General features: G+C 37.6%; 1 protein-coding gene and 1 long non-coding RNA gene across 2 annotated transcripts in view; both read right to left on the reverse strand.

The window, feature by feature from the left end:
• The window catches only part of LOC134745629 (GTP-binding protein REM 1), a 167,112-nt gene extending 166,030 nt beyond the window's left edge, over positions 1-1,082 (reverse strand). Inside the window, exon 1 of the mRNA XM_063679740.1 lies at positions 434-1,082. Coding sequence (XP_063535810.1) covers positions 434-911 — 478 coding nt within the window. The 5' untranslated portion in view covers positions 912-1,082. The remainder of the gene's footprint in view (positions 1-433) is intronic.
• The window catches only part of LOC134745666 (uncharacterized), a 233,396-nt gene that overhangs the window by 166,030 nt on the left and 49,567 nt on the right, over positions 1-17,799 (reverse strand). The gene's annotated exons all lie outside the window — the stretch shown is intronic.

Here is a 17,799-nt window from a genome sequence, read left to right on the forward strand (position 1 = left end):
AATACAAGCGTCGTTAAAATGTTTGTTTATGTCCTAAAGATAAATCAGAGCACTAGATGAGAAATCGCGAACACATTGAAGCCAAGCAAATTTATACTTTCCAGGAACTCATTAGCGAATTTAGTTTCCGTGACGTCACTTGTATAATTTAGGGAAGACTGGACTGTTTTTCATTTCGGAAGATAAACATTCGGGTAACCTTCCACAACTCAAGTGTGCGAGCTTATTTATACCGCAAAGGTAAACTGAACTGATTTACAGACCAATTCACGAGCCTCTATTCTTTGAAGAAACGCAGATGTTTCTAAATCTAAAACTTGAATGTACAAAACGCACACGGCCGGCTGCCAACTTTCGTTGAAAAGAAGTCAAACTGAAACTTTCACGTTTAAAAATAGCAGAGGTTAACGTTCTGAGGTGCTGAAACACTGACCTCCTTTCTGTGTGATGTTGAAGGTGCGGAGTCTGTAAGAATCCTCATCAGGTTCCTCTTGTTCTGGTTGATGTGGTTTAGGAACATCCAGGAAGGCATTGGAGCGGCGTGGTTGGGTGTTATGTCCGGGCGGCGGTCTGCGCCTTGCCGAAGCTTGCCTTCTCACTTGAGGGGGTGTTTCTGCTTCTGCTAATCGTGGTTCGGAACTGTAGCGTGCTCTGGTCTCTTTATCAAGCTGCTGCTGCTGTTGCTGCCGCCGGTGTCTGACACTTCGGCCTCCAGTGATTCTGGCGGATTGGGAGCGAGTTGCAGGGCGACGGCGCGGCGCGGGTGTGGTCTCCATTGGGGCCACGAGGGCCTCCATGCTTGCGGAGGCCGGCGCGCATATCGACTGCGAGCGCTTCGTGCGTCCGTCCGATGCCATCGTCGCGGCGGTACTGACGGGCGGGCGGGCGGACTTGTTGCATCGCTCGCTCATTTGTACACTTAATAATGGATCAAAGCGGTGTTAAATATTTAACTGTTAGTCTATAGGAAAGTTTCGAACTGTTAATTTACTTTGTTCTAACAATAATGTTGAGTTTTAAAGTGCCCAGTTTGGAGCTTTGTTAATTTAATTTGACTATTGCTTATTAGTCTTGTTTCATTGTAATTACTTATGTAGGCGCTTCCTGTTTCCGCTGTAACTCCTCTTAATTTCCTTATTATTAATAGGTACGCGGCAAGAAACTTTACACTAGTGACAAAAATACTTGAGCAGTTGAGCACTCTTATTGCCTTGATAATAAAATTGTGTTTTCTCTTACTGAAAAATACTACTGCTATATTATTATATTTATTATTTATGATTTATTTAAAACTTAAGATATTCATTTTTTATATTTTATATTTAGTATATTACTATATTGACTAAGCGGAATAAATATCTCAGGTTTTCGACACCAAATTGTATGTCTTATTTAGATACAAAACGTAAAAAGTCACAAAGTACGGTAGAAAACCCCAATTTTCTATTAAGGACCACTTATAACACAAGATATCTTGTGTGGTCCTCCACTTTACAATGAAATAGTTCTTCCCTTCACAATAAACAACCCACAGTATACTATTATCGTGTGCTCTCCAACCATTGTTTTCCCAAATAAATATATACCCAAACCACAATATAATGTATCTTTGGGCGGCTATAGTCGTTGATAAGCACTCGATTGTTTACCGCCCTTCAGAGATAAGGGCTTTGAGCGGCTTTTACGATGAATGTTTGTACCGCGAAACGGGAAAAGTATTTGAGGAAAAATAGGAAAATGAATTATTTGAACGCGAATAATGTAACATATACCTAGGGAATAAATATCTGTTGAGGTTTTAAAGAAATATAGACGTTTATATTTAAACCCGTGAATTGCTGATTTAAACTTTTTTATAGCGTTGGTTACCTATAAAAAATAGGTAGGTAAATGTAGATAAGTAATTATTCATATTCATATTTCATATTTATTTATTGCATCCATGGTACACAGGTGTTACACATATAATAGTTTCACATGGGCCCTGGTAGGGCAAGGCAATTATCTTAAATCTAAAGATTAATTTATATATGTACAATATATTTGACAGTGTCTTATTTAACTTTTAATAATTTCATAGTTGTATTATATAATATATAGTTATTTCTAAAGTCCATAACTGATTTTATTTTACCAAAATTTATAAAATTAAAATTAAATATACAATAATAATATACATGCTTAAAACGATTTTAAGTTGATGTCAAAAATATCGATACCTATATAATGTCAATTTCAAGCTTAAATTAAAAATTGTAAAATGAGACATGTCCAATAAATACACTAAACTACAAAAGAATTACATTTCATCTTCCAAAAAATCTTTAAGCCTATAATAACACTTATTAATTAAAAAGTCCTTTAACTGCTTATTGAATAGCGTTTCTGATGTCTGCAATTTAATGTCGTCGCTGATTTTATTATAAATTTTGATGGCCATCATGTTTGGGCTTGATTTATGTAGCTTTAGTACAGAACTTGTCGGTGGCGCCAGGTTATTCTTAAATCTACTTTCAAAACGTCGAGGACGGTCGGCAATTTTTGGAAAGAATTCCGGGTGTTTCCTGACAAATTTGCAGATTTCTAAAATGTACATTGATGTTAATGTCAAAATTTTGTATTTAATAAAGTAGGGTCTACATTCGTCGGAGTCTGTAGTGTTGGCGAGTATTCGTATGCATTTTTTTTGAAGGACAAATAGATCATTTATGTCAGTACTGTTTCCCCATAGAATTATCCCGTAGCTGAGCCATGAGGAAGCATAGGCGTAGTAGGCAGTCAAAGCGCATTGAAAGTTGGTAGATTTTTTTAATTCTCTAATTACATATATAAAGCTGGACATTTTGTTTTTTATTTTATTTAGATGTGATTTCCAGTTGATGTGAGAATCTATGTCTATTCCAAGGAGGGTAAAAGCGTCTACACATTCTAGGGTTTGTCCGTTAAATGATAGATTTATATCTAATGCTTGTTTTTGGTAAGGCCTAAATTGTATGATTTTAGTTTTTGCAAAATTTATCTCTAAATTGTGGTCAGTGAGCCAGTCTGTAAGTTTGGTCAATATGTTATATATGTCGCTTTGAATATTTTGATCATTTTTGCATGACATTAAAACAGAGATATCATCCGCAAAAAGTACGCACAAGTCATTCAAGATCATTGGCAGATTGTTTATATAAATTAAAAATAATAAACAGCCGATGCAGCTTCCTTGCGGAATTGAGTGTTCGACTGCTCGTACCTCCGATCTTACGTAGTTAATCATGCCTGTTTTGTTATCATTGTGTTGTATTTCAACGTATTGTTTCCGGTTATCTAGGTATGATGTAAGCCATTTATGCGCGGTACCTCTAATTCCTATTTCATGTAGTTTGTCAAGCAGTATTTTATATTGCACCCTATCATAAGCCTTCGACATATCTAAAAGAATACCAATTGCATACTTTTTTTCGTTTAAAATATTGTATACGTCCTGCATATATTTATAGACGGCAAGTACAGTAGATCGGTTCCGTCGAAAACCGTTCTGACTTTCGTTATAGATGTTGTACTTTTCGCAAAATGAATTTAGGCGTTTACACATGGCCAATTCAAAGATTTTGGAGGATGTAGGTAATAAAGCGATCGGCCGGTAGTTGTTAGGATCGGTTTTTGGGCCCTTTTTATGGATTGGTTTTATAATGGATGTTTTTAGTTGGTCGGGAAATATCCCATCAGAAAAGGATTGATTAACCAACATGTAATATGGCAATGTCAATTCGTCAGCGCAGCTCTTTATTAGTTTAGGCGGTAATTCGTCGATGCCGTGACTACTTTTGTTCTTTAACTGACGTATAATTCCATTCATCTCGCGCGGCTCGACCGGTTGCAAGTACATTGAGTTGAGTGTGCGGGGTCCCGGCCGCCCGCGCGGCTCTTCTCCCCCGGTGACTCGACCGACTGATGCAAAAAATGTATTGAGTGCATTAGCTACCTGTTTCGGGTCTGACGTGAGATTAGTGTGGATCGCTAGTTCAATATTATGTCGCGTTTGTTTAGCAATTTTGTTGGTCCGTTCTTTAATTATCCTCCACATTGTTTTTGAGACGTTCTCGGTTTTTCGCATTTCTGATATGTATTGGTTCTTTTTTGATTGTTTAATGGCTCGCTTAAGAAGTTTTCCATATTGTTTGTAATGTTTGATAAGAACCGGATTTTTTGTATATGTGACTAGGGTTTTGAGGAGTCTTTTATTATTGCACGATTTTTTTATTCCCTTTGAGAGCCATGTTTTCTTAAACTTTGATTTTAATTTTATTAATTTTTTTGGGACGCATCGATCCAAAATTTCCTTCAATGTGCTTTCAAAAATATTATAGTTTTTATTTATGTCATTGTTTGTGTCAAGTTTTTGTGTCCAGTCAATTTTTTGTAGTTCTAGTTTGAATGTTAAAATATTTTGTATGCTAAAATGTCGTTTGTATATTTTCCACGGGATGGTTTCTTGTTTTTCTTGAGAGGTTACGTGTGTATTTATTATTGTGCCTTTATGATCAGAAAAACCAAGATCGCGAACGTAAGTATTAAAGGTTTTGTCTTTAAAATTAGTAAATATCAAGTCCAAACAGGTTGACGAGGAGTTTGTGACACGCGTAGGTTCCTTTATGTGTTGTATGAAGTTGTATTCTAGCATGCAATTCAATAAGGTTGTGGTATTTTTATTATCCTCTAAGACATTTGTGTTCAAGTCACCGCCAAATATAACTGATTTATTACTATATTTTTTACTTAGACATTCTAGGACGAGTCTTAGTTGAGTATAAAAAATATCATTACATCGGTTGTTCCAATAAATTACTACGAGGAGAACATTTAATTTAGTGAGTTCTATCGCGGCGATCTCAATAACATATTCTATGGAATAATCCACGATATCCTTTCGTTCCTCGTACTGCAGGTTGTCTCGCAACAATATGCAGGCGCCTCCGCCCGCGTAGTTACTCCTACAGTATGATGAGGCTAGCACGTATCCCGTAATGTTAATTAATTCGCTTTTTTCTTTCGATAGCCAGGACTCTGATATGCAAATGGCTTGATACTCGTTGTTATTGGAGTCGTTGAGTGATTCGAGCAGTGGTATTTTGTTATTTAAGCTTTGCATATTTTGATATAGTATGCTAAAATTGTCGTTTCTATGTGTTGGGGCGAAAAAAATTAATATTTTGCTCGTTACGGTCAATGTTAGTGGAGAGGTTCGATGTGGTGTTTTTTTGTGAGCAGGCGAAGCTGGAGTTTTCACTGGTGTCGTGTGTGGCCGAAGAGTAGCTCGCGTCTAACTTTAATGTTTCGGTTGGCGTATATTTTTTCCCATTTATATATAAGGTGTTGTTTCGTATGGTAGCGTGGTTCCCTTTTTCGCGTGCTTCTCGTAGGTGTTTCCTTAGCTGCTGCCGGATTTTTAAGCCCTCGTCATCTAATACTTCTGATACTGCGAGTCCAGTGCGCCTAAAGTAGTATGCGTTTTCTAACACGTATTTTTTCATACGCGTACTTAAGAGATGTATGATGAGAGGCCGTCGGTTTCCGTTTTTTCCCACTCTTTTTACGGATTCTATAAAACCGTTGATATGTATATTCAATATATCTTTAAAAATATAGTTGATTCGGAGACATAAATCGTTTTCAGTTTCTGCGCGGTGTTCTTCCACTCCGTACAGTACAAAGGACTTCAGGTTTCTGTTTTCAGGAGTTGTCAATTTTCCGTCAAGACGAGCCTTTAATTCTAGTATTTCACCGTTCAATTTTCTATTTTCGATTTCTAATTTTTCTATTGTTTTATTGGTGTTTAATAATTCTTGTGCAAGTCGTGTCTGTTCCGTTGTAATTTTGTTGTTCTTTTGTATAAATTCTTGTTGGAGTTGGGAGATGGCAGTGTTTATTTCGGACTGTATTAGTTGTCTCATGTTGTCGAGAATGATGGCATTGTTTTTATTCAGTTTTGCGTCTAGTAAAGTAGAAATCCCGTCGATTGTCAAGCTTTGCTGGCCCTGTGACTGCTGTTGAGATATTAAGGGTTTGCCTAAAATTTCGTTTACATTGTGCGTTATGCGGGCTTGCTCTTCGCCCTGATTGTAGTCGACTGACATGTCGGTCTCATTTAGATAAGACGTATCGAAAGTTTTCCTTACCGGAGTACTATCGTTCTTTCGACGAGTTGTTACATTCATGCAGGAGGGACAGCGCCAAGTGCTTTTTAGAATCTGTTCATTGCTTATAAAGTAATCTTTGGCCATCCCGAGACACGCGTAGTGATAGGTGTGTGTGCAATACACGCATTCTAGCAGTTCTAGACTGCTCTGGATCAAATTGGGGCATGCACTACAATTCATTTTGCCGTTTTTGTTTTGCGGAGTTTCAATTGTAGGCCTAAATTTACGGCAAGTGTATCGCTAATGTGTGGGCGGGGCTTAGGACATGCGAATTAGTAAATAAGCTAGTTGTCTCGCTCTTTTATGTGCCTAAAACCCTGCGCAACGGATTACTTGTTTCGCTTTCACTTCGACCGAGCTGATAAGTTATCCGTTATAGTGTCTAGATGGCGTTATTGTCAATGTTGTTTAATAATATGCCTTTTATGTTATTATTCCTGTATTAATAACAATTATTTTGCTTATTTTTTGTTGTCTCAATGTTTCCGGTTATGCTTGGTAATTTTCTTGTGGCTTATGTATTCCTTTCCTTCAATCGTAATATAAGTATGAGTGTAATGCACTTGCAAATTTTTGGTCGTATTTTATCGGTGTTTAGTTGAATTAATTGCACTTACTTGGTGTGTATGTGTACAAATTTTGGTTCGTGTCTTCGGTAAAATATGGGATATCACTGCAGGCTCTTGGAGATGGATTATTTTGTATAGAGCTGGATTGTTATTTGAAGTGTAGAGTAACGGTTCCTGTAGTCAATGTTTTCGTAGAATTTAATTGTTTATAGCACTTTTTAACGCAGTTTAACACTTTCACTCGGTGGTTGCACGTATTAAGTACATTATTCGTCAGTTTTTCCGCACCACTTTCGGATTAAATCATTTTAATGTTTTTTTTTCAAAACAGGAGCGATGTTTACGTCGACGGTCGCGCCATCTTCCTTTTCTATTCCATAACCATTAACATACATAAACTACCTACAAATTAAATTACCTACTCTATAGTTTTATACGAGTTTTAAAATAGAAATTGTGTCTAAAAATACTGCTGTCTACGTTTCTCTATTAATCTTCTGGTTAGTTATGAGGATATATTTTGCCACTCTGGCCTCTATTTAATGCTTGATGTATTATAATAACATTTCCAGTGTTGCTGGTGTTTGGTCTCGGCTGTCACCGTGAGACGAGGGTGGGAAGCTGCGTGTGGCAGTTGTTTTATGACGTCACATCCAGCCTTTTTGTTCTACCTGAAAATTATGGGTTCAAGGGACTTTGATCAGAGTTGGTATTGGATGTATAATACGATTTATCGAATTTAAACTGTTGTGAGACATACTAACATTAAATCATTTTACGGTTTAGACTCACTTGTTTTAGTCACTCGCGCGACATGTTTATAAGAGCCTAGGTCTCCTTTCTCAAGCACTAATAGTTCAAGCAGCGTTCACGACGACCGTGTATTGCGTACTGCCGCTGCCGCGCGCCGCGTCGCTCGCTGCGCGCGCGCCGAGAAAACCGGTTGGGGGAGGTCTTGCGCTATCACTATTAGTGCTTCAGAAAGGAGACCTAGGCTCTCCGAAACATGTCGCGCGAGTGACTAAAACAAGTGAGTCTAAATCGTAAAATGATTTAATACGATTTATAATAATGAGTCTGTTATTTTTTATATGGGTGTTCTTTAAAATGTCAACCCTGAAACACACATTTTATGTCTCGTACTATGTAGTTCTCGTTGCTAGAAATTGTAACACAATGTTACTTACTGACGGCTTAGAACCTCTTAGTCTTCGGAGAGACGTTGGCTCTCTTTGCATGTTCTACCGTATGTACAATGGGGAATGTTCCGAAGAACTTTTTAATCTGGTGCCATCGTCTCGTTTCTATCACCGCACCTCCCGCCAAAGGAGCAAAGCTCATCCTCACTTCTTAGACACATGGCACACCATGAATAAGCGGGCATCCCGCTCGTTTCTTCCCAGAACGTGCAGAATGTGGAATGAGTTGCCTCCTGAGGTATTTCCTTTGTGCTACGACATGGGATTCTTCAAGAAGCGGGTATTTAGGGTTCTCAAGGGTCGGCAATGCTTAAGTGGCTCCTGTGATGTTGCTTACGTCCATGGGCGACGATGACTGCTTCCCATCAGGCGGCTCGTCTGCTCATTTGCTGACTATCACATAAAATAAAATAAAGTTATAGCGAGTAGCAGTTTTGCATACAAAACTTTAAGGTAATCATAACGATAACATTTTCGTATCTTGCACTAACGTCTCACAAAAGGGTCGCATTCTATGTAGTTTAAAATTCCGTACACGGCGGGATGAAGTGACGGGAAAAAATTGAAGAAATTTGAACCTTATGCAATTTTATTTTAAGTTAAAATTTCTTCAATAAAAATATCTCGACTTATCAACTTCTTCCCGCAGTGTACGGAATTAACCCCTAATGACGTCACAACAATGGCGTCACGATCTAAAAACACCTGACGACAGTGGGATTTTCTTCAAGTCCCTTTTACGTCATTCTTTCGTAATAGCGGTGGAAGATTTAGTGAATATTTTGACTACGGCAAATTTTTTATAAAAGTTGGTGGCAGTAAAGAAAATTCGATTGATGAAAGGCCGATTTATTATATTTTGTTATAGATTTTTTTCCCTTAGTGATGGATAATATATTAGGTTAGTTTGAAGAGCTCAGACGGAGACGGAGGTATAAGCGGGAATAATACAAAATTACAACGCAAAATCGATGAATAAATAATATGTATTTGGGGCATTTTCTATGACAAGGGACCTTATTGTCGATGGCGCTTACGCCGCACACCGTCGCGGGCATTGTATCTATATCGGAGCATTGTTAATATTGGCTTAAGCGCCATTGACAATAAGGTCCCTTTTTATAGAAAATACTACATTTGTAAAATATAATAATGTATATTATGCAGAATAGGGAACTCTATTGATCCAGCAATTTGCCAAAAACAAAAGCGTCAATACCTAATCGGCCCAACTTATTAATTTAAACAATCTTGTTTGTTAAATAAAACTATGAAAACGGATTATATCGCGTATATTGAATTTATAATACATCCCGACGTTTCGAACTCTTTACAGCGTTCGTGGTCAACGGGTCACCACCACGAACGCTGTAAAGAGTTCGAAACGTCGGGATGTATTATAAATTCAATATACGCGATATAATCCGTTTTCATAGTTTTATTTCATGAGTAACTATCGCGGTAACCGAAGACAATATAATCTTGTTTGTTACTCATTATCATCATCTTTGGTCAGGAATCTGAGAATTTCCTTTTTTTAATATTTGGCAAATAATAATAGGTAGTAAGTATAGGTAATAAGACTAATAAGTGACAGTTTACAGGGAGTTTCACCTGCAACTGTCAATGTGTGCTATCAATAAATTAATAGTATTTTGGTTCACCTCTTAAATATTTATAAGTAATTTTTACTACTACATAACTAATTTTTCTTTAATGTTAAGGGAACATTTTATTAAAAAAAACGGCAAAGTGTGAGTCGGACTCGCGCACGAAGGGTTCCATACCATTACGCAAAAAACGGCAAAAAAATCACGTTTGTTGTATGGGAGCCTTAAATATTTATTTTATTCTGTTTTTAGTATTTGTTGTTATAGCGGAAACAAAAATACATCATCTGTGAAAATTTCAACTGTCTAGCTATCGCTGTTCATGAGATACAGCCTGGTGACAGACGGACAGACAGATAGACAGACAGACAGACAGACAGACAGACAGACAGACAAACAGCGAAGTCTTAGTAATAGGATCCCGTTTTCACCCTTTGGGTACGGAACCCTAAAAAATTACATTATCGATTTGTAATATACATTTTTCGAAACTAGTTTTATAAACAACATTTGTGACATTTTCAACCAAAAGGTACCACATTGTCGCTTGTCAATAAGGTTGATTTTCAATTGAAGCTGTATGGAAATAGCGCCTTATTGACAACCGACAATAAGTACCCTTTTGATTGAAAATGGCACATATGTACTTATGTGTTTAGATGTTTGACAAAACATTAAAAGCAAAACAATGCTAAAAACAAATGGTTCTTTTTTTCATTAAATTTTCTTATTTACAAAATACTCAATAATATTGTCTTCGGTTACCGCGATAGTTACTCTTGAAATAAAACTTTTTTTTTTATACTACGTCGGTGGAAAACAAACTTACGGTCCGCCTGATGTTAAGCAGTCTCCGTAGCCTATGTACGCCTGCAACTCCAGAGGAGTTACATGCGCGTTGCCGACTCTAACACTCCGCACCCTCGTCAAGCTCTGGCAACCTTACTCACCGGCAGGAACACAAAACTATGAGTAGGGTCTAGTGTTATTTGGCTGCGGTTTTCTGTAAGATGGAGGTACTTCCCCAGTTGGGCTCTGCTCTAGATCTGGAATGACATCCGCTGTGCTGTGCCCTACCACACAAAGCGAGATGTGCCCATACCTCTCTTTTGGACGTAGTTTAAGGACATACCCGGGTCCAAAAACCGGGATATATTATAAATTCAATATACTTAAAAAAAAAAAAAAACAATCCTAACGGCAACTAGGTACATTGCAAAAAAGTCGAAACAAAGCGTTTATCCCACATGTTAACACTGTGCGTGGTTCTGTATAAACATGTTATTTGTTTGGTTTTGGCCTCCCGAGACGTGTTGTTTAGTAGGAAAAGTTTACGAAATAATTCAAACTAGAGATCCGTGTAAAAATAAACGGCCAAGTGCGAGTCGGACTCGCCCACGAAGGGTTCCGTACCATTACGAAAAAAAACAACAAAAAAAACACGTTTGTTGTATGGGAGCCCCACTTAAATATTTATATTATTCTGTTTTTAGTATTTGTTGTTATAGCGGCAACGGAAATACATCATCTGTGAAATTTTCAACTGTCTAGCTATCACGGTTCATGAGATACAGCCTGGTGACAGACGGACAGACGGACAGCGGAGTCTTAGTAATAGGGTCCCGTTTTTACCCTTTGGGTACGGAACCCTAAAAACATTCCTTAAATTATTTAGTTGTTTTTTAATAGTACATTACGATACAAGTGTGAAAAGTAGGAAATTCGCAACGAGTGGCGATAAATTAAAACACGACCGAAGGGATGGTTAAAATCGACACGAGCAATGAGAATTACGTGACCACACGTACTAGAACAAGTCTGGAAACCCCGGGTTATATTTTAAATTCATTACAAACAACTACCGACTACTGAAGAGATTATCATGAGAAAAGCTTTAAAAAAAACCCGACACGCACTTGGCCGTTTCTTTTCATCGTAAATCATCGCTGCTCATGATATAGTGAGGGCTCTAAATCTGGCGCTTTTTCATTAATAAATTACTTTAGAGGTTACCTCAGTCTGAGGTGAAGTAATATGTCGAAATAGACTTCTTAAATAGGTACCTCGTTATTTATTAAGGAATAAGTCTGGTTGAGATGTTGATGGCAAGGGTACAGTATTTTGATAACGTTTTTAGGGTTCCTTACCCAAAGGGTAAAAACGGGACCCTATTACTAAGACTCCGCTGTCCGTCTGTCTGTCTGTCTGTCACCAGGCTGTATCTCATGAACCACGACAGTTAAAATTTTCACAGATGGTGTATTTCTGTTGCCGCTATAACAACAAATACTAAAAACAGAATAATATAAATATTTAAATGGGGCTCCCATACAACAAACGTGATTTTTTTGCTGTTTTTTTCCGTAATGGTACGGAACCCTTAGTGCGCGAGTCAGACTCGCACTTGGCCGGTTTTTTTTTTTTTTTTCATTTATGCGTGTAGTTTGCCTTATGAAATGGTCCATATACGTGATGGCGTCCCTTAAGTACCTACGCTTCAATTAATATCTTTAAACGTAAGCGTCATGATAGATCTGTAGGTTGAGATAGGAGCAAAAAGATGGCTGATGGCATGGAGAGTGTTAAATAGTGCGAGCAACTAGTGTATTGTGGACACATTTGATATACAGATATCCAGGATAGATATACAGGATAGATAGATAGATAGGATGATATACAGGATTTAGACTATATCAAACTTGATCTAGGCGTATCAGTTAAAAATTTGACTTCACTGTAATGAGCGGCGAGATGAATCGTCACTGAATCCCTTGGTACTCGCCGTCGACACATTTACACGGCCATATATATGTACGGGCAGTAACTGTGTGCTCACCAAATTGGATGCAAACGGTCGAGCTCGCGGCATTTTTGTAGGTCTTCAGTCACACCGTAGATGATGAATATTTAGCGTTTTATTTTTGTAGGGTAATACCGAATTCGTATAAAACATTTCCGTTATTTTTAGGGTTCCGTACTCAAAGGGTAAAAACGGGACCAATTACTAAGACTCCGCTGTCTGTCTGTCTGTCCGTCTGTCACCAGGCTGTATCTCATGAACCGTGATAGCTAGACAGTTTAAATTTTCACAGATGATGTATTTCTGTTGCCGCTATAACAATAAATACTAAAAACAGAATAAAATAAATATTTAAGTTGGGCTCCCGTACAACAAACGTGATTTTTTTGCGGTACGGAACCCTTAGTGCGCGAGTCCGACACGCACTTGGCCGGGTTTTTTTATACCACGTCGGTCACCGTAGCCTATTTACGCCTGCAACTCCGCATGAGCGTTGCCGACCCTTTTTTGAAGACCCCATACTGTAGCTCCACAAGAAAACCTCAGCAAGGAGCTCATTCCACAGCCGGAGCGTCCACGGGAGAAAATTCTTCTTAACCGCACAGTGTGCGACTATTAAGGTTCTAGGGTGTGAGGATGCACAGTGCACACCTACCGTTACTTAGATATAGACAGACAACTTACAGCTCAACTCAACCGTCGAAGGTAGAATCTTAAAATGGTCGCAACCATTAAGATTCTAGGGATTGAGGTATACGGAACCCTAAAAACGTCGAATTGACAACCTGCTCCTTTTTTAAGTAGGTTAAAAACCAGAACTAGCAAATTGTAACTCCCGTCGCGACGTATAGCCATTGTATTTGGTTGTATAGCAATTCCGTAATTCCGTTAAGCCAGCGAACGATTGAGTGGCACCCGCGGCGTCGCCAATTGAATGAACAGCAATATATTGGTGCGACGATCAATTTTGCTACTTTTTTCCGAAGAAACATACAGATAATAATACAAATCGAATTAGGTATCATCTAGACCTAATATATAAGCCATCGTTTTTACTAGTATGCCAATCAAATTAGATCCAAAAAACAGGACAAGTGCGAATCGCACTCGCCCACCGAAGCTTCCGTACTTTTTAGTATTGGTTGTTATAGCGGCAACAAAAATACATCATCTGTGAAAATTTCAACTGTCTAGCTTACAGACAGACGGACAAAGGAGTCTTAGTAATAGGGTCCCGTTTTGACCCTTTGGGTACGGAACTAAAAAGCGATTTCAAGAATTATTTCCCAGCAAGCTGAAAATATCTTCATTCGGTCCTAAATGCGTGTAATTCGAGTTTGCTTAATCTGAGGACGTGTGCATTTAACTTGTAATATTTGTATGTATGTATGTTCGGGTCAAACTGATCTGTTGATGGTCGAGCTGATCTGGTGATGGTCGAGCTGATCTGATGATAGTCGAGGAGCATTCCACGAAATTGTCTACCGTTGTCCCGTACGAACGCGAATTTTCTCCGGATTTACAGGTATAAGAGTTTCCTTTTCCGTTACAAATGGTCAAAAATATGCACAGAAAAATAATCATCTGCTTTAAACGCCGAAAAAAAGTCGCAACTCAGGAAATAAAATGCGTTTGTACGGGACAGCCAGTGGAATGCTCCTCGAGCTGATCTGATGATGGAGACAGGAGCCAGGCCAGGTGGCCATAGGAGCTCTGTGATAAAACAACGCTAATCGTGTTTGGGTTTGTTTGTCTCGATGAGTATTAGTTGCCTGTTGAAATAAAAGTACAGTCAACGATAAAATAAATAAATAAATAAAAATAAAATATCTTTATTTCAGAACATTCAAGATTCCATACAATATTGTTAGTACCATCGTTATAGCTATGTGTTAGTAAATACATTAAAAATAAAAACAAAACTTTCAACAATAAAATCAAAATCCAATAAATTTAAATAATGAATACAATAATAATAATTAATATGTCAGATTCAGAATAATATAGACTAGAATAATAATTAAAATGTCAAAAAATTACCATTTTTTTCTTAATTTAAGTTCATATAAATAATGATTTCATGTCAAAAGAGCAACAGATACACGCATAACAAATGTCGATATATGTATTTTACTTAATAGTTTAATAATAGACCAACCAACCAATTGGCTAAAAGCTTGTAACAAAATTTAAATTTTTGACAAAAAACTTATTTTGGACACTACGGTGTAAAAGCCAAAACAGTCGCTGGACAAACAAAGCGTTTAGTGTAAATCGATGACAGCAAACAACCCCGCCCAATTAGCACGATGGGTTTATTTTTACGACAAACATTACTGAAACATGTTTACACGAATATATCGTGAAAATAAGGGAGAAACGAGAAATAAAACAGGAATAATTGGTCTCCAGGAAGATAACGTAACAAATACTCTTTGTTGCAAACCTCAAAAAATAAAGAAACAAAACACCTATAAGTTACAAACCGTTAAATAAGAAGTAAAACAATTGTGCTGTCTTATCGCTAAAAAGTAATTTCTTCCACGCCAACTTTCTATAACTTCTACCTATAATTGTTAACTTTATCTTTTATGAATCTAACTTTATATGAATCTTCAATGATAAAAGGACATAATATAATATTATTACGTTCAACATTATTAAATTGTAAAACGGGACTTAATCGCGTATTTGAGTTTTAAGATTTACCTCCGACGTTTCGAGGACGGCGTTGTCCCCGTGGATTAAATCCCGTTTCACAATTTAATAATGTGTAAAAATCGTGAAAGTTTGAAGCATTGTATTACGTTAAATAATTCTCGCGCGATATGTTTCGGAGAGCCTAGGTCTCCTTTCTCAAGCACTAATAGTGCGAGCAGCGTTCACGACGGTCGTGTATCGCGTACTGCCGCGCGCTGAAAAAGCCGGTTGGGGAAGGTCTTGCGCTATCATTGTAGGCATGCCTGCTAATAAGCGGCGGGTAATAAGTGAGTCTAAACCGTAGAATTTTTTTTAATGTTAGTACAGTTTAAATTCGATTGTATTACGTTGTTACAGAACTTACAGAACAGTTAGTTGGACTGATTTGGATTTTTTCTGTAAATTTCTTGAAACAAAAGTTTTATTATTTTCCTTTATTTCTCAACATTGTCGAAAGATGATGATGATCTTGATGAAAAGCACAAATAACAAGTGCTAAGTATGTACATATACAAATTATTTCAATATTATACATACAAAAGTCAACCCGCAACAATTTTAGCCCAAAATGCTCATTCTAATTAACACTTTCAATGCTGAATATCAAACTAGTGGACTAAATATTTGGCAGTAAGGGTTAGCGCAGGACGTGACCGAAAAGCTGAGCTAAATAATACCTGTTCATAATAGAAGATCTACTTAAATTATTATAATTATGGAGATACCATTTTCAATATGACAATTTTTATCATAATTTTACTAGATGCCATTTTGTGTCTTGTAGGAACAAAACTGAAGCATTTTAATATATATATAGTAGGGGTTAAAAAACTGTGCCCAGTAGGCCGAGCACATGATTGGCGCGACAGTATCTCGCCGCGAGATAGACTAAAATCATGTGCTAGCCCGGCTGGAGCGCCATAGACAGTAAAGAGAGAGGGGCGCCGTAAGGCAATCCTCCTCACCAACCTATCTAACGTATTTCAAATAGCCTAGCTAGGTTAGGGCGTCGCCGCCGAAATTTTAAACTTGCAGGTGCGCCGCGGACTGAAAAAGATACTGAGTTAAGAAGGTAACTGATTGCTAATAATATGCATGGAAACGGAGCCTTCTCTAATTGGTCGGACTGGCGGGCACCGGGGCGCCCGACCGCCTGCCGCGGCCCGGCCGGCCCGCCTGCGGCCGGGGCGAGGGGCGGCCGGCAGTATGACAGATTTTAGACTGTTTTAACAATTAAAATTTGATTAATATGAAAGTTTATTTTTTTGTGTACAATTGTGTTGAAAAACGTCGTATGAAACGCGTGTGCATTGGTCATTACACACATCAGCTTTCTTATTGCGCGCTCGCATACAGCTCGCGCGCACAATATCGCCTCGTGTATAATGACCAACTTAGCACACTTGTATCATTATTATTCATATCGTTGTCTAGTAAAAAGTCAAGCGTTATTGAACTTATTGTCGAAATGGGTTTCTTTTAGGTTGCCCTACAATATTTATTTATTTATGTAATATATGTAATCTACTGTTTCTGACAAAGTGATAAACAGTTTAATCATAAATGTCCGGTGTTTAGTATAAAAGTAAAACTTCAATGTGAAAACGCTCTTAGTTGCGGCTTGCCCAAAAGCTAAGTGTGACGGGCCACTAGTAGCCTAATACTAACAAGAACCTAATCCTGAAAACCAATGTCACGTCCTGAAAGTCCTAATTCTATCTCTCTCCCTCGTTACCTGTTTCATCTCATCAGAAGTTTAACACCGTGTCGTTAGGTATAAGTTGTTTGACCTGATCATTATCTCCCGGTCGTTATGTGATACCTGATACCATAGAGTAACTTATACTAGAGCGGTACGGTCATAGTAAATTTTGTAACCCCAGTAAATTCACTGCCATCTGTCGACACACTTTAAAACTAAAAATTAAGATTTATAAAAATACGATAGAATGTATTTAAATATAGATAAATGATTTTTTTATTTGCATTAATTATTTTTATGATTTTGACCCATGTTCTTTCAATGATATGCGTTAAAATTGTTAAATAACAAACGAAACCGTCAACGCCATCTATTCGACTGTAGGCCAAAACTAGTAGCGCCCTCTCAACGAGAGTCAAATTTTCTTGATTTTCGAGGTACGTTTTTTCCTTAGACTGTATCTATCTATTACGGAGTTATATCTATCTTTGCTGATACAATAATATAGGTTAGGAACATTTTACGTAAACTACGAGCCCGATTCAGATACAACAACTTGTTATGGTTTCGATCTTATTTTGATACGACCTAGATGATCGCACACGCTGATTATGTATAGCATGAATCTTCTCAAATGATTTTTACGCCTAAGACCCTAATCTGTTAAACAAAAGCCATTGTGTATCAGCGCGTGGCCATTGTGTCTGAGCGCGTGCCATAAAAATAATTTAAAAATAACTTCCGTGAGACACTGACATATCCCTTAAAGGGATAAGTTCGCCTTTGTACTGCCTATTTCTGTGCCATATTTGTGTTCTGTGTTTTGTACAATAAAGAGTTTATACATACGTACATATTAAATATATTAAACCGGGTCACACACGTTTATAAAGTCGATGATTGCTCGACATGTTGCTGATTATGTATGCAAAATGAAGTGAAGGACGTGCATGAGATGCGCGCCAATCACCCACACAAGAACTGATTTTGATACGTCAAAGTCGTATCATAACCAGTTCAAACCCATAACA

The sequence above is a fragment of the Cydia strobilella genome, chromosome 11 (assembly GCF_947568885.1).
Source record: "Cydia strobilella chromosome 11, ilCydStro3.1, whole genome shotgun sequence".
Taxonomy (NCBI): domain Eukaryota; kingdom Metazoa; phylum Arthropoda; class Insecta; order Lepidoptera; family Tortricidae; genus Cydia; species Cydia strobilella.